The sequence below is a fragment of the Somniosus microcephalus genome, chromosome 5 (assembly GCF_052327205.1).
Source record: "Somniosus microcephalus isolate GS21.2 chromosome 5, FLI_Smic_1.0, whole genome shotgun sequence".
NCBI lineage: Eukaryota > Metazoa > Chordata > Chondrichthyes > Squaliformes > Somniosidae > Somniosus > Somniosus microcephalus.
In genome coordinates, this window is record NC_140991.1 from 181,553,960 (window position 1) to 181,579,402 (window position 25,443).

The window sequence follows — 25,443 nt, forward strand, 5'->3', positions numbered from 1 at the left end:
AATGATTTATTGGGCAGTTCAGCCTGACCTCCGACTAGTAAAGACCTGTTGAATTTACTCTTGTGGTCTGTGTGCAGTGATTCTTATTAACAATAACTAGAACACACAGACTTAACAATGAATAACATGCAAAAACAGGTCAGGATTGTTTGTGTGTTTCTGAGAAGGGTTAAGCAAGATTAAAATATATGAATACCGGGGAAAAGCTGTCCAGTGGCATAAATCCTCTTAAAATGTGAAAAAGTAGTGTTTATTTTGGCAACTAATAATACTCGTGTTAATTGCTATTTGAAGGTGCAGTAAAGTCTTGTACTCTTTAATCACCGAGATCTCCCCATGGCTCAGAGGGTCCATGTAACGTGGCACTGTAAAGTGTGGGGTGAACCACAACGATCAAGAAGGTACAAACCAGTTTATGCTCTTAGCTGAATCCAGCTTGAGCAGCAGTTTTTTTTAGGGGGTGGGAGGAGAAGGGCGCTACAAGATAGCAACCTTGGTTCAGTGGTAGTACTCTTGCCTCTGAGTCAGACAGTCCGAGGCTTGAGCACGTAATCTAAGCTGGCACTTCATTGCAGTACAGAAGGAGTGTTGTATTGTCAGAAGTGCCATCTTGGATGAGATGTAAAAGGCACTATTTGAAGAACAGCAGGGGAGTTCTTCTGGTGTCCTGGCCAACATTTATCCCTCAACCAACACCACGAAAAAAACATTATCTGGTCATTATCTCATTGCGGTTTGTGGGACTTTGCGGTGTGTAAATTGGCTGCTGCGTTTCCTGCATTACAGCAGTGACTACACTTCAAAACTACTTCATTGGCTGTAAAGCGCTTTAGGATGGCCTGCGGTTGTGAAAGGTATATGGATGCAAGTTCTTGCTTTTTTTTACATTTGGCCTCAGTGTCTTTATATTAGGGATGGGAAAAAAAGTTTTCTGCTTCTGATGGCTTTGTTCAGTGACCCTTATTGGGCATGTGTACGTCTGGGTGCTTGGTAAAGACGGGATGAAGCTTTGAAAGAAAGAACTTGCATTTATATAGCGCCTTTCACAACCTCAGGATGTCCCAGTGCGCTTTACAGCCAATGAAGTATTTATTGAAGTGTGCGGAAGTGCTACCAAGTCTTCACCAAGAGGATGCTGCCATACTTGAGGATCGTACACAGTGGTGTTCCCCAGGGGTCGGTTCTAGGATCACTGCTTTTCTTGATATATATTAATGACTTGGACGTGAGTGTACAGGGCACAATTTCAAAATCTGCAGATGACACAAAACTTGGAAGTACAGTGAACAGTGAGGAAGAGAGTGATAGACTTTAAGAAGACATAAACAGGCTGGTGGAATGGGCGGACACGTGGCAGGTGAAATTTAACGCAGAAAAGTGTGAAGTGATACATTTTGGTGGAAAGAATGAGAGGACATATAAACTAAATGGTACAATCCTAAAGGGGGGTGCACGAACAGAGAGACCTGGGGGTATATGTGCACAAATCGTTGAAGGTGGCAGGGCAGGTTGAGAAAGCATTTAAAAAGGCTTACGAGATCCTGGGCTTCATAAATAGAAGTATAGAGTACAAAAGTGTGGAAATTATGATGAACTTGTATAAAACACTGGTTCGCCCCAACTGGAGCACTGTGTCCAATTCTGGACACTGCACTTTAGGAAGGATGTGAAGGCCTCGGAGAAAGTGCAGAAAAGATTTACGAGAATGATTCCAGGAATGAGGGACTTCAGTTACGTTGATAGACTGGAGAAGCTGGGGTTGTTCTCCTTGGAGCAGAGAAGATTGAGAGGAGATTTGACAGAGGTGTTCAAAATCTTGAAGGGTTTAGACAGAGTAGATAGAGAGAAACTGTTCCCATTAGCAGAAGGGTCAAGAAGCAGAGGACACAGATTTAAGGTGATTGGCAAAAGAACCAAAGGCGAAGTAAGAAAAACCTTTTTTACGCAGCGAGTGGTTAAGATCTGAAATGCACTGCCTGAAAGGGTGTTGGAGGCAGACTCAATCTTATCTTTCAAAAGGGAGTTGGATTAAGTATCTGAAGGAAAAAAATTTGCAGGGCTACGGGGAAAGGGCAGGGGGGTGGGACTGGCCAAGAGTCGGCACGGGCTCGACGTGCCGAATGGCCTTTTTTCGTGCTGTAACCATTCTATGATTCAGAAGCCATAAACATTTGTTTTGATCAAAACTATATAGACGGTTTCCTTGATACCCACTGGGTAAAGGCAATGCCTGTTTGTAACACTAAACCTTACAGACCACAAGGTTCCAGGTTCAATCCCTGGTATGTGCTAAATTAGCTGATCTCTGCTGATGCAACACTTGGGGTTACAAATGCAGAAATTGCTACAATAAAAAGATATTCCTGAATTGGGGCTGGGATTTGTTTTTCATAAATCACCAGCTCACAAACCAATTCCTGAAGTCATGTGCATGTTTTGTTTTGTAGACTTTTAACTGTGGAGAATGACTTGAAGCACCTCTTTCACTTTATGAATTGTCCAGGTACTGGATAATGATGATACTGCAACAAGACATAGGGAAACACCAGTGGATGACAACATTTTTCAGACATCTTGAGTGGGCTACAATTCTTTACCGAATAGAATGTGAAAGCTTTACAGAGCACTCACCTATAAAAAGAGTTTATGAAACCACAGTGTAGCTTTAGGCAAGAGTATTATTAAAAATTAATTCATGGGTTGTGGGCATCGCTGGCAAGATCAGTGTTTATTGACCATCCTAGTTTCTCTAGAGAAGGTGGTGGTGGGCCTTTTCTTGAACTACTACAGTCCGTAGTGAAGGTGCTCCCACAATGCTGTTAGGTAGGGAATTCCAGGATTTTGACTCAGCGACAATGAAGGAACAGCAATATATGTCCAAGTCAGGATGGTGTGTGACTTGGAGGTGAACTTGGAGATGATGGTGTTCCCATGCATCTGCTGCTCTTGTCCTTCTAGGTGGTGGAGGTCGCAGGTTTGGAAGATGCTGCAAGAAGCCTTGGTGACTTGCTGCAGTGCATCCTGTAGATAGAAGCACCATCGAATAAACTGAAAATTAACTCACCTACTTCGGAGCCTCCAGATGTGTAAATCTTGCCTTCTGCAGCACAAGCTGCAAGACTGTCTCGAGGGGTTGGAGGACCCAGCTTAGAGTACCAGCTATCCTTAACCACATTGTAGCAGTCCATCCGTTTGATGGGGAAAAGCTGTGAACCACCCAATATGTAAACAACATTGTCCCAGAAGACACAGGCTGCATCTCGACGCTTCTCAAATGGACAACGAATGTCCATCCAAGTATAATCCTGTACAAAGAGTAAGATCATTTAAAGAAACAAAATCCCAATTACATGGAACTTAAACTACTGGGATAGTTCCACACATAGCAAGAACTAATTTATCCCATGTAATATTGGCTTACTTACACTGAACATTTTGGGAGCTATCAGTTTAATAGTAATACTTTTCAAAGACTAAAGGAATTACACCAATATTAGATTCTTGGTGAAAATGCACCCAAGCAAAGTCAAAATGTTTAAAATTAATCTTAAAATAGAGACACAACCACATTTAAACATTTCAGGGAGACCTGGAGCAGTCCTGCTATTTGGAGTTCTTCAGGACAACATATCCCACAACAATATTTTTGTTTTAAAACAAATATTTATTACAGATAATTTTATTTAAGATAAAATACTACTGTGTTGACATTAGCAGCCAATAACAAATCTAAAACAAGTCTAAAATAACAGTCAGATGGGATTTGGACTACGGCTCATGTGGAGGATAAACACGGCCTGTTTTGGCGGTTATACCGCACGAGCCGTAGTCCGTTCTGACGAAGGGTCATCGACCTGAAACGTTAACACTTCCTCTCTCCACAGATGCTGCCTAACCTGCTGAGTGTTTACAACATGGACTGGATCGGCTGAACTGCTCATTTCCATGTTGTACATGCAAGTTCTACATAAAGGCTTAGTCTTCCAAAACCTGACCGCAAATACCTTGTTCTCTTCCCCCCCACCACCCAGCCTTTACCTTAGGATTAAAGTATCGACAAGACTGTGGCTGAGATCCACCGAACAATGCAATACGATAATCATGTTTCTTTTGTCTTGGCCGTGTACTTTCTCCCAACTCTTCTCTATCCTCTGGAGACAGAAGATGATAGCGCATGCCACCTAGACAGAGGAATGCTCAAGAATGAAGAACTGTATCAGAGATGTTCTGGAAGTCTAGGTATACAATAAAGGAGGGCGCTTCAACATCCATTTGTAAAGTCACTCTCTCAAAAAGTCAAGGTGATTAGTCAGGAAAGAGCTACCCCTTCTGAAATAGTGTTGGCTGCCACTTACTAGGTTATTTTAAGTGTATTTTTATACATTTTGTGTATTCATCAGTGACCAATCAATCATATTAGTAGAAAATGGAACACTTTTCTACTCTTATCACCCAGTGTCAGCACAGGTTAGATGCAGAGTAAAGCTTTGCATGAGTAGCTATGATTTGCTGCGATGAGTTACTGGGTTGAGACTGCCTTATTTCACACAAGACCCATTCATTGGATCCATTTGGGTTGGATTCAAAGTCATTTCCCAGGGTGAAAGGACAGTGTTTTAAACACATGTACCAACAAGTTCCCAAACAAATACATTTGCTCCAAGCCAAATATTCTAATGTACTAGATTACATTCTAGCCACTCCCATTAATTAAAATTTTAGATCAAGAAATATTAAATGTCCAACCCTGGTCCAAGTGCAAATTATTCCGATTACATCAATCCAGCACCCATCTACCATTTTTGCAACACACTTTTGTATGAATTCTGTTTTACTTTGGGTTCAATTGCGACCCAGGTGTGCTGATAGTAATTTATATAATCCTGATTCAAGAATAATCTCTAAGGCGAGGAATATGCAGATTCTTGCCAGTCTTTGTACCAAAGTCCAGTAAATATTCAGTGAGAAGGTCATTATTATGAAATATATAAAAGAACTCTAGCCTTTTAAGTAAATCTTAATTTAATTTATTTGAAAATGAGACAAGACCCTGTGCTCAGTATTCTGATCTATACTAAAATCCACTTAGTTGAGAACAGAGTTTAAAGTAATCATATTGTTTACCACTCAAACTAAATACGGCAATGATTTAGGTAGACAAAAAATATATACTTACTAATAACCATTTTAAGACACTCTGGATTATCCTGTATGAGTGGTTCTGCTTGGACAGTTTTACTCAAGAAATTCTTCGAGATTAGTGGAAATCTGACTTTAGCCAGAATATCAACCATATATTGCTGGCGATTGAGCTCATCGTATTTTAACCACCTGACGGCTGCATCATAAACCTACAGTGCAATAGAAATAGAGCACCACAAATAAATGACAATCATATTTCAAGAGAACTCATATCCCTCGAATGTATACCAAAGACACACAATGATAAAGGGAACAAAATAATATTTTGTTCATCTTCCTCTCCCCCCAAAAAATTTGCTGTAAAACATTAAAATGATACAGCGGAAGCATTTATATCTTACTTCTGAATAATTTTGCATTCAGGAAAAAATGGCAATAATGGATAGGCCCTCTCTCCTCCTTATCCTACCTCAAAACCAATGCCAATATATAATTACTACTTTTGTCTATACTGTATATTAACTGTACTTGGTTATGAAATGCTTAGAAACCCCACTTGAATAAGGAGGTTTTCTGAAGAGAGTTTGAATATGGCTGTTTGTACCTGGTCTTCTGCTCGAACTGTCAGTGCATCTTGTTTCAGCAGGTGAGTTACTCTTTTGACATCAAGTTGTAAAAACTCATCAGTTTTGTAAACTTCAGTGAAATGCTGATGAATGAATCCATCTGCTGAAGTCTTGAGCTCTGGACAGTCGAGGCACTCTGCCAACACGCTTATTCCTGCAAACAAAGACAGGTACAACCATAGAAGTTTACAGCACTGTCGGAGGGCATCCGGCTAATCGCGTATGTGCCAACTATCCCCACATAACTTCTTTTTCAAATATTTATCCAATTTTCTCTTAAAAGATTCAATGGCCTCTAGCTTATGAAATTTCCTGTGGCAAAGCAATCCACGCCCCAACAACCTTCTGCTTAAAATATATTCTTCTAAACACTGTACTTGCTCTCAGTGCCAACTTCAACTGATGACTCCTTGTCAACGAGTCCCCAACCAGAGGAAATAGTTTTTCCTCATCACCCTATTGAAACCTTTCATAAATTTTAAAAACTTCTACTGCATCTCTCTGCTTCCATAGAAATAGTCCCAATATCTCAAGTCTTTCCTCATAGTTTCTCATCCCCACCATCATTCTGGTGATCTACAATGTACTCTATGGTTTTAATGTTCTTTCTAATGATGGGACACAAAAAACTGCACACTGTACTCGAACTGTGGCCTAACCAATATTTTGTACAAATAGATTCATTTATTAAACATTAAAAAAATTAACACACAATTCCTCTTTGAGAGGCTGAATGGCCTACTCTTGTTCCTGAAGAAACAGTCTTGAATGACAGTCACTCGAATTTAGCATTACACAATGATATGATCCAGACAGATTTATTTTATTAATGGTGAGAGACTAGGAATAGAATGTCTCAAGGGGGCTGGAATACAAAAGTGATGCTTCAGTTGTACAGAGCCCTGGTCAAACCCAATCTGGAGTATAACAATTTTGGGAACTGAACCTCAGGAAAGATATATTGACCTTGGAGGGGGTACAGTGCAAATTTACTAGAATGATGCCAGGGCTTAAAGGGTTAAATTATGAGGACAGGTTGCATAAACTTGGGTTGTATTCCCTTCAGTTTAGAAGCATAAAGTGTGGTCTAATCAAGGTATTTAAAATGACTAAGGGTTTCGATAAGTTAGATACAGGGAAACTATTTCCTCTGGTGGGGGAATCCAGGACAAGAGGGCATAATCTTAAAATTAGAGCTGGGTCATTTAAAAGTGAAGTCAGGAAGGACTTCTTCACACAAAAGGTAGTGAAAATCTAGATCTCATTCCCCCCAAAGGGCTGTGGATGCTGCGTCAATTGACATTTTCAAGACTGAGATTGATAGATTTTTGTTAGGTAAGGGTAGCAAGGGATCTGGAGCAATGACAGGTAAATGGAATTGAAATGCAGATCAGCCATGATCTAATTGAATGGTGGAACAGGCTCAAGAGGCTGAATGGTGGAACAGGCTCAAGAGGCTGAATGGCGGAACAGGCTCAAGAGGCTGCATGGCGGAACAGGCTCAAGAGGCTGAATGGCGGAACAGGCTCAAGAGGCTGAATGGTGGAACAGGCTCAAGAGGCTGAATGGTGGAACAGGCTCAAGAGGCTGAATGGTGGAACAGGCTCAAGAGGCTGAATGGTGGAACAGGCTCAAGAGGCTGAATGGTGGAACAGGCTCAAGAGGCTGAATGGTGGAACAGGCTCAAGAGGCTGAATGGTGGAACAGGCTCAAGACGCTGAATGGTGGAACAGGCTCAAGACGCTGAATGGTGGAACAGGCTCAAGAGGCTGAATGGTGGAACAGGCTCAAGAGGCTGAATGGTGGAACAGGCTCAAGAGGCTGAATGGTGGAACAGGCTCAAGAGGCTGAATGGTGGAACAGGCTCAAGAGGCTGAATGGTGGAACAGGCTCAAGAGGCTGAATGGTGGAACAGGCTCAAGAGGCTGAATGGTGGAACAGGCTCAAGAGGCTGAATGGTGGAACAGGCTCAAGAGGCTGAATGGTGGAACAGGCTCAAGACGCTGAATGGTGGAACAGGCTCAAGAGGCTGAATGGTGGAACAGGCTCAAGAGGCTGAATGGTGGAACAGGCTCAAGAGGCTGAATGGTGGAACAGGCTCAAGAGGCTGAATGGTGGAACAGGCTCAAGAGGCTGAATGGTGGAACAGGCTCAAGAGGCTGAATGGTGGAACAGGCTCAAGAGGCTGAATGGTGGAACAGGCTCAAGAGGCTGAATGGTGGAACAGGCTCAAGAGGCTGAATGGTGGAACAGGCTCAAGAGGCTGAATGGTGGAACAGGCTCAAGACGCTGAATGGCCTACTCCTATTCCTATATACCACCTTTAAATCTGACATACAATTTTCCTCTCCTACAAGTGATGTCCAAGACCCACCTGAGTTTACAACTGGAGTTGTGAATAATTATGCGAATGAGGTTAGAGCAGAAAACTGACTGCTATTTGCACGAGATTCAGGTAGGCCTTATGCAAATGTATTGAGAACTGATTTACACATGAAGATGAAAATCGCTCCCAAGTGTCACCTACATTTTCTAACAGGGGCACTATATAGCAATCAGAAGTGGGAACCCCGGCCGATTTTGCTCTCCCTAATCAGAGGGTGCTGTGGCCAAATGTAGTGCCTGGTTGAGATTGGCCAACTCATTATAGACCAATAGTCAATCTGCGAGCTTGTTGGTGTACATGACTTAGCCATTCACTGGACCATAGGAGGAAGACATGCAAAAAATTAAAATCAAACTGTCAACAAAAGATAATATCACAGATTTTTTTTTTTTTTTTTATATAAAGTGTTTTCCTTCACTAAGTTTACCAATGTCACTGTGTGCAGCATCATTTGCCTTTACTTCTTGCCTTTATCAGATATCAGGACAATACAGGAGAAATACATGGCACAAGTTTGAGGGATGAAAAATACATCATCGTTACTGCATAGTACTACCCTAATTATAGGACAGTCTCTTAATAAATATCAATGACATACCAAGGCAATTCGAAGCATCAATTTGCTCTTTGAGGAACTCAACACACATTTTCTTCACTGGTTCAATCTGATACTGGTTTGCTGCATCCAACAGAGATTGAACATTATTGCTGTTAACAGAGATCCTGCAAATATTAAAAAATAATTTACTGAAAACTGTAAATCCTGTTTCTTTGAAGGGAACTTTTTTCATTATGTTTTTGTATTTCTATCATGCAACTCCTTTGTCGTCATTGCAACATTTAATCTCTGCTTCCTCACCATCCTTCTCAGCTGGAAGGATGGGACAGGCCTCCTTACGGATGAAATCAAAGCCTTTAATTAACCTTCAGGAGAAAAGCCTAAAGGAGAGAGGAGTCTCAGTGGCCATTTTTTCCTACTTTCCCTCTCTCTTAGTTGCTCAATAAGCGTAAGATTCATCAGGGACCTCCATAAAACATCAACAGGATTGCACTGTCATATTAATGCTCACAGCTTGAAGGGAGGAGACCTTGGATCTCTCGGAAGGTCCCTCCCGGTCTCAGCCCTCTCCCCAATATGGCATTACAGGAGTTCCAAAACCACTCACCTCAAATGGATTTAAGCACAGTATAACAAAAGGGGAATCAGATCATGTCAGGCCATCTCTGGCATAAGGGACAGATTTCACCCTTGTATCAACTGGTCAACAAATGTCATCTCACTTAGTATAACCTATGTCACTACATGTACTCCCCAACAGACTTCTACATATATCTCCACCCTATAAACCAAGATCCATGTCACCTCCGTGACAAAATACAACAAAGAAACCCCAAATAAGGCCTAGGAGTAAGACCTAGGCTACTAGTTAATGGAAAAGAAATGGTAAAAGTTATATAGATAGATCCTCAATGTCAACCTGCAGCAAAATGTGAGGGCCAACTCAAGATTATACAGCATACCTACCACATCCCACACAAGCGTCACTCCTCCATACCAAATGACTACTGGGGAAGTTGTTACGCTACCATTCTGGACATTCTGCTCACTAAAGAACGTAATCCTCCTACAATGCACAAGCTAGCACAGCTCTTGCTATTTGCTGCAAAGATATGTATCCCCCACTGAGCCTACCCCACAAACATACGGCTACAGCACTTTTAGGACATATCCTGAACTGATGGATTAATGTGCCTGGAGCTGGGAAAAGTACCAAGCAGTCTGGGGTCTGTTCCCGATGGCTCAATCAGCACAAAAATGCTCCTCAAACATACAAACTACCTACAGGAGGAGAAAGCAGAACAGCAACTCACTCTAGATGGACAAGGACAAAAATACCAACTAGCAGGACCACTTGTAGGCAGATCTCCTCCTCAGTTTCTCAACTCACCTGAGCCCAAGACCAAGATTAAATAAATTGCTTAAACTTGCAGTGCCCCCAGCATAAGAACAGTCATGCCAAGAAACCTTACTGCCTGAATGGACTCCTCTCACAAACACCAAGTGTAATATACATGCAAATATAATCAAAAATGTGAGCTTTAATTTGCCCCTAGATTTTGCAGGAACTTGCAATGTGAGGAATTAAGGGCACAGATTTTCATTCGACCATTCTGTGGCACAGCACAGTGCAATATATTTAATCATACTTCATGAACTGAGGATCATGGACACTGCAGCCATGGAGAATTCGGTCTAGTTTTCCGAGTTGGAAGCTTAAGGGGCTGAATACAACAAGCAAAAGATTGACCATTTTTTTTTTAATGAATAAAAGGAAAAAATAACATATACTCACCTTGCAGTATAAGCAAACTCTACCAGCAGTTCAATTATGTCAGGTTCAGCATCTTTGAGTTCCACTTCGTAAGACTTTGATTCAAGCATATTTGCTACCAGGGAAAGAGCAGATCATTAATAATTACTTAATTTGGAGTAAAGTGTGAGGAGTCTAAATAACCACCTACTGAAACTGTAAAACTGACTGGTAAAACTTACTGGTAAACATCAGACTGAAAAAGTGGCTGGCAGCTGCAAGTACTACTCGATGAGCTGGGATTTTTCTATCCGACACCACCAGAAGGACATCGCACAGAATTTTCTGAATAGGAAACATACAAATTATAACACAGAAACAGGCCAATCTGCCCAACCAGTCCATGTTGGTGTTTGTCTTTCACGTAAACAATAGTCCTAATCCCATGTGCCCACCCTGTTCTCATATCCCTTTATCATTTTGAGGTCACACAAACAAACTGTATCCACTATCATACAAATATTGTAATGCAAGAAATATTGTGGCCAACAAGAATGCACAACTGGTACATTTCCTACACGACAGTATTTGCATGATCAGAGAAACTCCGCAACAGCCAGGAGCTGAGAAGATTGTTTTTCCCCCCAATCAGCTCTTCCCAACAGCTAGCCTTTTCCCCCCCCCCTCCCCCCAACAGCTAGCCTCAACTAATACATCAAGTTTACTTTGGCTGCACATCGATACATCGGGAGTGGGTGGTGCTAACACAGCAGTACAGAAATATAAAACCATCCTACAACAACAGCAGCGTGCATTGTATGGTGCCTTTAACGTAGTAAAGCGTCCCAAGCAACGTTCCCACTAAGCTGCACGGGCCGCATCAATCCGGAGGTCTCGCGCAGGCCGCTCACAAGCTGGAAGAGATACCGCGCAGTAAATTTAAAAGGGCTGCACATGAAGTAAAAAATTAGAGGGAACATTGATCCCAAAGCGCTCCACAGGAGCGTTATTGGATAAAGTTTGACACCAAGCCACATAAGGAGATATTAGGGCAGGTGACCAAAAGCTTGGACAAAAAAGGTTTTAAGGAGCGTCTTAACCAGAGCTTAGGGCCTAGACAGCTGAAGGCACAGCCACCAACGATGGAGCGAAGGAATTCGGGGATGCCTAAGAGGCCAGAATTGGAGGAACGCAGAGTTCTCGGAGGGTTGTAAGGCTGGAGGAGGTGATAGAAATAGGAAGGAGCGAGGCCATGGAGCGATTTGAACCCCAGGATGAAAATGTGAACTTCGGGGCTTTGCGGGACCAGGAGCCGGTGTATGTCAGTGAACACCAGGAGCCGGTGTATGTCAGTGAACACCAGGAGCCGGTGTATGTCAGTGAACACCAGGAGCCGGTGTATGTCAGTGAACACCAGGAGCCGGTGTATGTCAGTGAACACCAGGAGCCGGTGTATGTCAGTGAACACCAGGAGCCGGTGTATGTCAGTGAACACCAGGGGACGGTGTATGTCAGTGAACACCAGGAGCCGGTGTATGTCAGTGAACACCAGGAGCCGGTGTATGTCAGTGAACACCAGGAGCCGGTGTATGTCAGTGAACACCAGGAGCCGGTGTATGTCAGTGAACACCAGGAGCCGGTGTATGTCAGTGAACACCAGGAGCCGGTGTATGTCAGTGAACACCAGGAGCCGGTGTATGTCAGTGAACACCAGGAGCCGGTGTATGTCAGTGAACACCAGGAGCCGGTGTATGTCAGTGAACACCAGGAGCCGGTGTATGTCAGTGAACACCAGGAGCCGGTGTATGTCAGTGAACACCAGGTGACGGTGTATGTCAGTGAACACCAGGAGCCGGTGTATGTCAGTGAACACCAGGAGCCGGTGTATGTCAGTGAACACCAGGAGCCGGTGTATGTCAGTGAACACCAGGAGCCGGTGTATGTCAGTGAACACCAGGTGACGGTGTATGTCAGTGAACACCAGGAGCCGGTGTATGTCAGTGAACACCAGGAGCCGGTGTATGTCAGTGAACACCAGGAGCCGGTGTGTGTCAGTGAACACCAGGAGCCGGTGTGTGTCAGTGAACACCAGGAGCCGGTGTATGTCAGTGAACACCAGGAGCCGGTGTATGTCAGTGAACACCAGGAGCCGGCGTATGTCAGTGAACACCAGGAGCCGGTGTGTGTCAGTGAACACCAGGAGCCGGTGTGTGTCAGTGAACACCAGGAGCCGGTGTATGTCAGTGAACACCAGGTGACGGTGTATGTCAGTGAACACCAGGAGCCGGTGTGTGTCAGTGAACACCAGGAGCCGGTGTATGTCAGTGAACACCAGGTGACGGTGTATGTCAGTGAACACCAGGTGACAGTTAAGAGATATTCAAGATGAAGATTAGTCCAACATTCATACCAAAGGTCATTACGATGTCCCCTACTTTATCCTTCTGAAATTTTTATTTTCTGGTAATTTTATTTCTAAGGCATGCTTTAACTTCACTGAACTGAATAGGAAACTTTAGGCTTTGTTTCAAAGTTCGGATTCCTTAATAGTTGTTCTGCTTTATAAACAAACAATAACGGCCACACTATTTAATGCTTGCATTTAAGTAGGGCATCAAAATATCTCAATAGGTTTCACATAATCAATAACTTTTGAAGTACAATACTGTTATGTAGACAAACACGACGGCCGTTCTCTTTCGGCAACATTCCACAAAAAGCAATGATATGAACAGCCAGTTAATCTGTATTTTGTGGTGTTGGGAGGAATGTTGGCCATGACATCAGGAAAACTCCCATCTCTTCTTCAGATAGTGCCATGGGATTTTTAACTTCATGATCAAGTAGACAAGACTTCAGATTGTCATCCAAAGGATGGCAACTGCAACAATGCAGTACTCCCTTAGCACTGCACTCAAATGTCAGCCTAGAATATGAACTCAAACCCCAGTATGAAACATGAACCCACCTTCTGATTCAGAGGTGAGCATTACCAACTGGGCAAACTCAACACTATCCTTTACATCTTCCTACACCTGGATGAGGTACTGTAGGGGTGCTAATGCTTAAGCATCATTAAATCATTTACAAATATTTAGATTGCTCTGAACAGTCTTACAAATACTTTTAGTGGCCAACCTCATTTCAGTATGAAGAGCTAACATAACCCCGTAACATAAACTTTAAGACTGCCATCAGTTCAATGAAATATGTCACCTTCCCAATTCCTGCTTACTGAAGTCTGACAAGATAATGGCCCACACTTTTTCAGCCTCCCAGTCTCTATTTAAGTTGTGATCTCTTTTTGAAATCAAGTGTATCCTGAAGGACAACTCTATCTACTTTGGCAAAACAAAATACATATACCTAATGTTCTACAGTCAACTTTCAAGATTAGTATTTTCCAGGGTTGGGAATAACTGGTCTATCTGACTTCTAGACCATCAAAACCAGCCTCTGGACCACAATGAATGCTCATCAACAATCTTTTTTAGCTCCTCTGGTGACTTAGTGGATACATGAACTGTGTGGTATGGAACTGAGCTGTACAGACCAGGAAAGCCCAAGGTTTGATCTTTGGCCTGTACTAAGTTTGCTCATTTCAATCAGGGTGGCAGTAGAAATGCTACAACTAGTCTCAGTGCCTCTAGGCTAAGGAAAGAAAAAAGTCAGCCAGGTTTTTGATCGTTGTCCATTGATCTTTATTGGAAAATACACAATGAATATTGGATAAGGACACAGCTTGGCTGTGATATTCTCTATGATTGAATCATCTACTGACACTCACTGCATCGACTACACATGAAGAATAGCTACTTGGATGAGGTATTGTAGGCATGTTGGTGCCTATGAAATTGTACCCCAGCATGAGTCAACATGGGGTTTCTTTGGGGGGGGGGTGATGAGGGGACGGGGAGGAGTAGGAAGTAGTAAAGGCTAAAAATATATCTTTGTTCATTGCTTTAGGAAGTCTGAATTCAACAGATGACCTAGCATGCATAATTCTGGCTTCAGAGAAATTGAAGCGTATGTCATATATGATAAATTGATGCAAAACAACCTTTTAAAACAGGAAGCATATTTATGAATATCCCCTATGTGAACACAATTGCGTTCCTGCAATTAGGGGCACACACATATTATAATGCTGTATAGAACTTAGAATTCGCTTAACAAAACTAATTGCAATGATATTTAAAAAATAATTAGTAGAAGTACATAAAATGAGAGAGATCATGGAGATAAAGTACTTATCTGGTTAATTAAAGTGAGATAGTTTGGATACCTCAAGACTAGTGAAACAGCGCTGATACGGGCCCTTGGTATAAAGGCCTTGTACCAGGGAAACTAGAAATGAAAGAGGTAAAGTAAATTCCAATGGGGTGAAAAACTATAAACAAGATAACACTGAACATGGCAAAGTTGGTGGAAAAATACTGGAAAGGCGGGATGCTACCTTAGTCTGAGTGACAATGGTATTTTGACCATTAGAACCAGTTAAAGAAGGTGATTTTGTTAGACCATATATGGACACTGGCCAAACCAACTTTTGATAAAAAAGGGTTAAAACCTTGATACTTAAAGAACAACTTCACACAGACATACTGCGAGGAACAGACTTACGACGACGTCATCTATGTCAGAAAGGTTCCAGAGACCAAGAGCTGCGAGTTACTCATTAAAACTATCGCCTAATATGAAGTATATTATGCTGTATGCTTAATAAATCTTGATCTATTGCTCAAACATACTGGCTGCTGCCTATTGGTGTCTTGTCCAAGAACTCAGAGGTCATTAAGATCTTACACTTGTGTAGCAGAAAGACAACACAGACACTATTTTAATGGACAGTGAGCAGCATCACATGGGCTATAGTGAACAAGTAACTGATGTTCGGAGATTTTATTTAAAAATGAAGATGATCAGTTTTATGTTCATGTTTTGCTATATTCTAAGCATTTAAATTGTACCAACAGTTTTGGTTGGCTTTTGGATTAGAAGAACACAGAAGCAATTGATGCAATATGGTGACCTGCAAAAAGAAATAAAAATCTACTTTAACTATTGAGTTGGGTGTTAACTGTTGCTTATATCTATATATATATAAACGGATCGTTCTTTCTGTCTGTCTGTCCTTCTGTCTGTCCTCGGGTGTGCGTCTGTCCGGCTATGCGCTCGAAAGTTACAGAGCGTACCTACACGCGCGTTACCTCCGAAGAAAGCTTACGCTTCCGGGACGCTCGTAAGCGTATTTACTTTTCGGTCGGACGAAAAACCATCAGGGAAGACCAGGTGCAGAAGGTCACGGAAGGAGCCCCGAGGAGTGGCGGTTGGTGAGAAGGTCACGGAAGGAGCCCCGGGAGGGGCGGCTGGTGAGCAGGCCCGGGCGTTGGGCTGAAGATTGTCGGACAGGAGGAATGGTGGAAATGGAATGGCGGCGCGCACAGACGCAGCGGCTTTGTTTCTCCCAGGACGGTGCTATTTATGTTTAATGTTAATGTTATTTGTACTGGACTTATGGGAGCTTGCAAGATCACATTTCGTTGTTCATGTACTTGTGCATTGTACAATGACAATAAAGTTGAATTATTATTATTAATTGTTCGCGCCTTATGCAAAAAACCTTCAAAATTAAACTCATTATCTGCTAGCATTGATTGACTGACGTCAAGGTTCGACCAATCCTGTGCCGTCACGATTGACCAATCCTACAGTACGGTCCCCTGATGGTTGGCCAATCGGTGTGTGTGTGTGTGGGCGGGACTAATTGTTTTCATCTCGGGGATCTGGCAGCCATTGTTTCAGTGCCATGACTTCAGCTTCCAGCTCAAACTACTTTGAAAGTTAGTATCCCTTTTAAAAATAACATAAGATTTACCAAAAACGTTTTATAAGTACTTTCACTTTCATCTTTCAAGGTATTAAGTGTGTGTGTGGGCGGGACTAATCGTTTTCATCTCAGGGATCTGCCAGCCATTGTTTCACTGCTTGCAGCTCAAACTACTCTCCTTATCCAGCTTTGAAAAAGTTAGTATCTCTTTTAAAAATAACATAAGATTTATCAAAAACGTTTTATAAGTACTTTCACTTTCATCTTTCAAGGTATTAAAAGGTAGAAATGTTGCCCGCCAGTAGATTCACAGAGGGACACAGACAGGGCCCAAAGCCTGGCACTCGATTTAAACCGCCCAGCCCAAAACAGCCCTGGCAAAGCCGGGCTCCCCCCAGCTAGTATTTTATGTATGAGAACAGAAAGACAAAATTGCATTTACATAGTGACTTATCACATCTCACAAAACTGTCACAAAGTGTTTTGAATTACTTTGACATCTACCATGGCTTAGTAGTAGTACTCACCTGTACAATTGTAGTAATATTTCCTTACTCTTGTACTCCAACCCTCTAGCAAGGTCAACGTGCCATTTGCCTTCCTAATTGCTTGCTGTACTTGCATACTAACTTTCTGTGTTTTGTGTAAAAAGCCACCCAAATCTCTCTGAACACCAACATTTAATAGTTTCTCACCATTTAAAAATATTGTTTTTCTATTCTTCCTACCAAAATTAATAACCTCACATTTCCCTACATTATACGCCATCTTCCACCTTCTTGCCAACTCATATTATACAAGTTTAACATAACTTCTCTGCTTTTGAATTCTCTTCCTGTAGAAATGAGCCCCAGTGCTTTATTTGCACTTTTATGGCTTTTTTAACCTGTGTGGCTACTTTTAATGATTTGTGAATCTATACCCCTGGATCCCTTTGCACCTCTACCCCATTTAGACTCTTATTTTCCAAGGAGTAGGTTGCCTATATTGAAATTAATTTGTCATTTATATGCCCATTCTGCAAGTTTGTTTACGGTAGAATTAATTAAAAGCTTTTAGTTCGCCATGTACAACCTTTATTTAATAAAAAATTACTTGTCAGAAATGACTGGGATATAAAAGAACTGCATAATAATGCATTAACACTTTAGAAACATCATTCAGTTACATGGTTATGCTTCGACAAATACAAATACCCACTGAGCTGAAACCGGCATATCTATTCGTGCAATTAGTATTAATTTTAAAGTTTTCAACGTATTAGCCCATCCCTCATGTCACTATAGCAGTGGCTGCACAAGCAGCAGTTTTCCTCTGGCACTGACGTGCTGTATGTTCACATAAGTAATTAGAATGTTAATCACAACGCAACCAGACAACCAACAAATATAAAGTGCTGTCGTTCTTTAGTTCACAGTATTAAAAAGAATTGAACAAAAACAGGTATCCATATTTCCAACTTCAATCACTTCCATTAATAAACGTTGTCTTCCTGAACCAGCACACCCCCTCATGTAACATGTCAGAAATGCAGCAAAAAAACACATACACAATTTGCATCACCAAATTAAAAACAAAAAGCAGGAAAAGCTATGATTTAACAGAAATAAACATTCATCTTTCTTCCTGGACAGGAGAACCAATCTGGGTGGGTGTGTGTGTGCTGTGAGGAGGGTGCAGAGAAACTCCAGTACGATTTGGACAGGTTGGGCGATTGGGCAGATGCAGTATAATGTGGATAAATGCGAGGTTATCCACTTCGGTGGCAAAAACAGGAAGGCAGATTATCTGAACGGCAATAGATTGGGAAAAGGGGAAGTGCAACGAGACCTGGGTGTCCTTGTGCACCAGTCGCTGAAGGTAAGCATGCAGGTGCAGCAGGTGGTTAAGAAGGCAAATGGTATGCTGGCCTTCATAGCGAGAGGATTCGAGTACAGGAGCAAGGATGTCTTGCTGCAGTTGTACAGGGCCTTGGTGAGGCCACACATAAGAACATAAGAAGTAGGAGCAGGAGTAGGCCATACGGCCCCTCGGGCCTGCTCCGCCATTCAATAGGATCATGGCTGATCCGAATCTAGACTCACGTCCACTTCCCTGTCCCCTCCCCGTAACCCCTAGTTCCCTTATCTGCTAGGAAACTGTCTATCTCCGTTTTAAATGTATTTAATGTTGCAGCTTCCACAGCTCTCTGGGGTAGCAAATTCCATGGATTTACTACCCTCTGAGTGAAGAAGTTTCTCCTCATCTCAGTTTTGAAAGGGCAGCCCTTTATTCTAAGATTATGCCCCCTTGTTCTAGTCTCACCCATCAGTGGAAACATCCTCACCGCATCCACCCGATCAATCCCCCTCACAATCTTGTATGTTTCGATAAGATCGCCTCTCATTCTTCTGAACTCCAATGAGTAGAGGCCCAACCTACTCAACCTTTCCTCATACGTCAACCCCCTCATCTCCGGAATCAACCGAGTGAACCTTCTCTGAACCGCCTCGAGAGCAAGTATATCTTTTCTTAAATATGGAAACCAAAACTGCACGCAGTATTCCAGGTGTGGCCTCACCAATACCCTGTATAACTGCAGCAAGACTTCCCTGTTTTTATACTCCATCCCCCTTGCAATAAAAGCCAAGATTCCATTGGCCTTCCTGATCACCTGCATACTAACTTTTTGTGTTCCATGCACCAGGACCCCCAGATCCCTTTGTACTGTAGCACTTTGCAGTTTCTCTCCATTTAGATAATAACTTGCTCTTTGATTTTTTCTGCCAAAGTGCATAACCTCACACTTTCCAATATTATATTCCATCTGCCAAATCTCTGCCCACTCACCTAGCCTGTCTATGTCCTTTTGCAGGTTTTTTATGTCCTCCTCACTCACTGCTTTCCCTCCCATCTTTGTATTGTCGGCAAACTTGGATATGTTGCACTCGGTCCCTTCCTCCAAATTGTTAATATAGATTGTAAAGAGTTGGGGTCCCAGCACTGACCCCTGCGGAACACCACTAGTTACTGACTGCCAGCCCGAGAACGAACCATTTATCCCAGCTCTTTGTTTTCTGTTAGATAGCCAATCTTCCACCCATGCCAGTATATTACCCCCAATCCCGTGATTTTTTATCTTGATCAGTAATCTTTTGTGTGGAACCTTGTCAAATGCCTTTTGGAAGTCCAAATACACTACATCCACTGGTTCCCCTTTATCCACCCTGTATGTTACGTCCTCAAAGAATTCGAGCAAATTTGTCAAACATGACTTCCCCTTCATAAAACCATGCTGACTCTGTCCTATTAAATTATGTTTATCCAAATGCTCTGTTACTGTTTCCTTAATAATGGACTCCAACATTTTGCCAACCACAGATGTTAGGCTAACTGGTCTATAGTTTCCAGCTTTTTGTCTGCTTCCACTCTTAAATAAGGGTGTTACATTAGCAGTTTTCCAATCTGCCAGGACCTTTCCTGAGTCCAGGGAGTTTTGGAAAATAATCACCAATGCATCCACAATCCTTACCGCCACTTCTCTCAAGACCCTAGGATGTAGGCCATCAGGTCCGAGGGATTTATCCGCCTTAAGTCCCATTATTTTACCGAGTACCATCTCCTTAGTGATTTTAATCGTGTTTAGCTCCTCTCCCCCCCCCCCCCCATTGCCCCCTGTTTGTCCAGTGTTGGGACATTTTTAGTGTCCTCTACTGTAAAGACTGATACAAAATATTTGTTCAGCGTCTTTGCCATCTCCATGTTCCCCACCACTAGTTTCCCGGTCTCATCCTCTAAGGGACCAACGTTCACTTTAGCCACCCTTTTTCTTTTTATATAGCTGTAGAAACTCTTGCTCTCTGTTTTTATATTTTTTGCTAGTTTACTTTCATAATCTATCTTCCCTTTCTTAATTAATCTTTTAGTTATTGTTTGCTGGCTTTTAAATGTTTCCCAATCTTCTATCCTCTCACCTTGAGTATTGTGTGCAGTTTTGGTCACCTTATCTGGGGAAGGCTGTCCTTGCCATGGAGGGAGTGCAGCGAAGATTCACCAGACTGATACCTGGGATGGCAGGAATGACGTATGAAGAGAGATTGGGTCGATTAGGCTTATATTCGCTAGAGTTTAGAAGAATGAGAGGGGATCTCATTGAAACTTATAAAATTCTAACAGGACTAGACAGACTAGATGCAGGAACGCTGTTCCCGATGGCAGGGGAGTCCAGAACCAGGGGTCACAGTCTAAGGATAAGGGGTAAGCCATTTAGGACTGAGATGAGGAGGAATTTCTTCACCCAGAGAGTGGTGAACCTGTGGAATTCTCTACCACAGAAGACAGTTGAGGCCAATTCATTAAATATATTCAAGAAGGAGTTAGATATACAGGAAACTTTGGTTTATTCGGAGGTTAAAAGTCCGGAAAGCTCTATCTACCGGCAAAATTCAGGAGCCGTTTCCTATACGTTTTTTTACTTCTCGTTGCTTTTTTTTTTCCCCAGTCAGGCTCTGCAAGGTCTGTAGCTAAGCAACAGCTTCAGCTAGAGACACTTGCAGCTGCAGCCGACTGTTTTGAAGCTGTTGCTATGCAACAGGGTTTGTTGATTCACACGGACCTGAAAAGCTCTGTATGTTTTAACATTGCCGCTGGTTTATACAGCAGTTTTGATCTAACGGCACCAGCTCGGTCCCGTCAGTGACGGATACCAGAAAGTTTCCTGTAGTACTTTTAATAAGTTGAACTAGACTGTAACCTTCCGGATATTATGAGGGTCCGGAATACACCCCAGAATTCTGCAACTCCTTACAAAAGAGTGTACAGAAATGTGGGTCCGCTAGTCTATACAGAATTACTCTGAGACTATTCTAAAAATATATATAGTTTTATTTAAAAGCCGACATTCAGTTAACATCTGTTGAATCAGTCACAACATTAACAATTCAAAATACAATTAGCTTAAATTTCTTATTTCTCAGAGATCCTTATTCTCAAATCTTTACTTCGTTACATTTCTTACTTATTTCTATATCCAGAACATCCACCAAAATCAATCACTTTGACTTCCCGAGACTCATAGTTAAAGACATACAGAGATGCCTCTGAAGAGTTGAAAAATGCTTTGCCCGTTCAGCGAGTTCTGACTTTCTGTTAAAAAGGTCTTATTTTTATACCCTTTTGGCAGTGGTTTCTTCTTTGATGTTCTCTGCTGATGTTAGCTAATTGTCTTTATTGATACCTCTTTCGAATGCTTTCTAGCTTACTGTCAATTCAACTATTGCATGCATAATTATTTCTCTACCTTTAGGCGTTCCAAAAACCATCATAAAAACAATGACAGCTATGGTTTCTGTTTGATGTCATTCCTACAAAATGCTTTCATTCAATTCTTAATATTGGCTTTACTGTTTTTTGCAGACATTGTGACTCCGTTCTGCTCCAAGTTTAATACAAACACAATGCAATTGCTTGGCGTCTCTATTGAAGTTATATCTTCAAAGTGTCCTCGTTGGTATGGTTTTTACTATGTATATATTAAAGACACTTTGACCAGAGTGGTTCATGCATTTCTAGCTATCTCAATTGGTTGCATATTTAATCGTTTTTCCTGTCATCCAAGTTTAACATAAAAACTATTTGACCAGCAGGTGTTTCTTTTACTTGATGTCATGTTTTCAAAGGCACATGCCTCTTTTAATGTTTGTGTTTCTGTTCTACGTGTTATCTTGTAACACTTTAAATTGGGCATTCTCATTGTGTTCGTTGCAAACTGTAGACCTTTCGGAAGCACCAATGGTTTGCTTCAATCTTTCATTGTTTTAGTATATTTAACTAATTCCCATTTCAAAGCTTGTTTACAACTTTGTTATCAACTGATCTTTATCTCAGAAGCCTGTTCTCTGTTTACAGCCTGGAGGCTAAATTTTCAGGGAGCCGTCAGGCGGGGTTTCAGGCGTGTGGGCGGGGGAAAATCCCGACTTTGGGGGTCCCACCACCATCCCGCCCCACGTAAGTTTCAGGGGCAGCGGGTACCCGCCTCGCACTGGGACCCGCCGAAACCAGGCGAGAAGGGATTAGTGCCAATTAACTGCCTGTTAACAGGTAGTTAACAGGCAGTTTTTAGCCTAATCCCCACTTTGAGGGGTTTCGTGTGGGTTTCCCGACGGCTCCAAACCACGCCAGGTTAGAGCCGGCGGGCCATCGGGTTGAATGAGTTGGAGGGGTCGCGATGTCGGCGCTCAGGTGAGTGATGGGTGCATGAGTGTAAAGGTAAGTGTGTTTGGTGTGTCTAAAGTGTGTAAAGAAGTTTTACTTACCCTTACTTACCTTCACAGCCTTTCTTCCTCTAGGCGTCGGGAGCGCTTCAGTCAGCCGGAACTTAAAGCTGAACGGCTGCGAGCTGTCAAAAGTGAGAGTCTGCAGCTTTTAGTGCTGCTGAGATTTCTAACTGAGTCTGCGTAGAAGGACTCAGCTTAGAAATCAGACTGTCAGTGTTTCACAGCTTCAAACAGCTGTGAGACACTGATATTTCATCTGTCAGAACTCTTGACAGATGAAATTGCAGTCTGTGACATCACCTGTTGCCGGGTGGCCCTTAATTGGCCTGCTGAGCCCGCTGGGCGGGCTCAACAAGGTCAATCAATGGAAAATCATGCGGATTGGCCGGACGTCGAAGTAGGCGGGTCAGAAACTTGAAAGGGGAAGTCCCGCCTTCTTCCCGACAGGTTCCACAAAATCGACCCCTATGTCTCTGAGGTTTTACAGCTTGTGTCTCTAAGGCTTTAGATTTTTAAACCCACTATATCACGTATTAATAATATTAGAAATCTGTTCATGGTATTGTGTATTTCTCTGAATCATGGCTATTCCTTCACAGTCTCTCTCTCCCCCCCCAGTCTCTCTCTCTCTCTCCCGCTCCCCCAGTCTCTCTCTCCCGCTCCCCCAGTCTTTCTCTCTCCCTCCCGCTCCCCCAGTCTCTTGCTCTCTCTCTCTCTCCCCCGCTCCCCCAGTTTCTCTCTCTCTCCGCTCCCCCAGTCTCTCTCTCTCTCCCCCCCCAGTCTCTCTCTCCCGCTCCCCCAGTCTCTCTCTCCCGCTCCACCAGTCTCTCTCTCCCGCTCCACCAGTCTTTCTCTCTCCCTCCCGCTCCCCCAGTCTCTCTCTCTCTCTCTCTCTCTCCCCAGTTTCTCTCTCCTGCTCCCCCAGTCTCTCTCTCTCTCGCTCCCCCAGTCTCTCTCTCTCTCCCGCTCCCCCAGTCTCTCTCTCTCTCTCCCCCAGTCTCTCTCTCTCTCTCCCCCAGTCTCTCTCTCCCCCAGTCTCTCTCTCCCCCAGTCTCTCTCTCTCTCTCCCCCCAGTCTCTCTCTCCCGCTCCCCCAGTCTCTCTCTCTCCCGCTCCCCCAGTCTCTCTCTCTCCCGCTCCCCCAGTCTCTCTCTCTCCCGCTCCCCCAGTCTCTCTCTCTCCCGCTCCCCCAGTCTCTCTCTCTCTCCCGCTCCCCCAGTCTCTCTCTCTCTCCCGCTCCCCCAGTCTCTCTCCCGCTCCCCCAGTCTCTCTCTCTCTCTCTCCCACTCCCCCAGTCTCTCTCTCTCTCCCGCTCCCCGTCTCTCTCTCTCTCCCCCAGTCTCTCTCCCCCAGTCTCTCTCTCCCCCCCAGTCTCTCTCTCCCCCCCAGTCTCTCTCTCCCGCTCCCCCAGTCTCTCTCTCTCTCCCGCTCCCCCAGTCTCTCTCGCTCCCGCTCCCCCAGTCTCTCTCTCTCCCGCTCCCCCAGTCTCTCTCTCTCCCGCTCCCCCAGTCTCTCTCTCTCCCGCTCCCCCAGTCTCTCTCTCTCCCGCTCCCCCAGTCTCTCTCTCTCCCGCTCCCCCAGTCTCTCTCTCTCCCGCTCCCCCAGTCTCTCTCTCTCCCGCTCCCCCAGTCTCTCTCTCTCCCGCTCCCCCAGTCTCTCTCTCTCCCGCTCCCCCAGTCTCTCTCTCTCCCGCTCCCCCAGTCTCTCTCTCTCCCGCTCCCCCAGTCTCTCTCTCTCCCGCTCCCCCAGTCTCTCTCTCTCCCGCTCCCCCAGTCTCTCTCTCTCCCGCTCCCCCAGTCTCTCTCTCTCCCGCTCCCCCAGTCTCTCTCTCTCTCCCCCGCTCCCCCAGTCTCTCTCTCCCCCGCTCCCCCAGTCTCTCCACCGCTACCCCAGTCTCTCTCTCTCGCTCCCCCAGTCTCTCTCTCGCTCCCCCAGTCTCTCTCTCGCTCCCCCAGTCTCTCTCTCGCTCTCTCCCCCCCCTGCTCCCCCAGTCTCTCTCTCCCCCGCTCCCCCGTCTCTCTCTCTCCCCCGCTCCCCCAGTCTCTCTCTCTCTCCCCCCCACTCCCCCAGTCTCTCTCTCTCTCGCTCCCCCAGTCTCTCTCTCGCTCCCCGTCTCTCTCTCTCTCGCTCTCTCCCCCCCCCTGCTCCCCCAGTCTCTCTCTCGCTCTCTTCCCCCCCCCCTGCTCCCCCAGTCTCTCTCTCTCCTGCTCCCCCAGTCTCTCTCCAGCTAGGCAGGCCTACCCTCCATTGGTTCCACTCTAATCGATTTAATCATCTCTCTTAATGGTTTCTTTGCCCACCCCACACTGTCACCTCTTGTGTTAGCCAAGGATCCAACAATGCTTCTAATGTCTCAACCAAATGGCCTTCTATTGAGCCTGTACATCAACCTGTACCTATTGATGTGTATCAGTACACTATTCGATCACGAACAGTCGTCACTTCTCGCTGTCAGCTGTGGCTCAGTTAAAATCACAGAATCATAGACTGCTTACAGCACGGAAGAAGTCCATTTGGCCCGTCGAGCCTGTGCCGACTCTCAGCTAGTCCCACTCCCCTGCCCTTTCCCCGTAGCCCTGCAAATTTATTTCCTTCAGATACTTATCCAACTCCCTTTTGAAAGATAAGATCGAGTCTGCCTCCACCACCTTTTCAGGCAGTGCATTCCAGATCTTAACCACAACCACTTGCTGAGTAAAAAATGTTTTTCTTACTTCGCCTTTGGTTCTTTTGCCAATCACCTTAAATCTGTGTCCTCTGGTTCTTGACCCTTCTGCTAATGGGAACAGTTTCTCTCTATCTACTCTGTCCAGACCCCTCATGATTTTGAACACCTCTATCAAATCTCCTCTCAATCTTCTCTGCTCCAAGTAGAACAACCCCAGCTTCTCTAG

The 25,443-nt window shown here is 43.9% G+C and overlaps 1 protein-coding gene across 1 annotated transcript in view; it reads right to left on the bottom strand.

Annotated features, from left to right (window-relative positions):
• The window catches only part of klhl7 (kelch-like family member 7), a 59,103-nt gene that overhangs the window by 30,179 nt on the left and 3,481 nt on the right, over window positions 1–25,443 (bottom strand). Inside the window, exons 2-8 of the mRNA XM_085988457.1 lie at window positions 10,709–10,811; window positions 10,509–10,602; window positions 8,753–8,877; window positions 5,747–5,922; window positions 5,177–5,351; window positions 4,039–4,181; window positions 3,065–3,305 (exon numbers count right to left, since the gene is read on the bottom strand). Coding sequence (XP_085844583.1) covers window positions 3,065–3,305; window positions 4,039–4,181; window positions 5,177–5,351; window positions 5,747–5,922; window positions 8,753–8,877; window positions 10,509–10,602; window positions 10,709–10,811 — 1,057 coding nt within the window. The remainder of the gene's footprint in view (window positions 1–3,064; window positions 3,306–4,038; window positions 4,182–5,176; window positions 5,352–5,746; window positions 5,923–8,752; window positions 8,878–10,508; window positions 10,603–10,708; window positions 10,812–25,443) is intronic.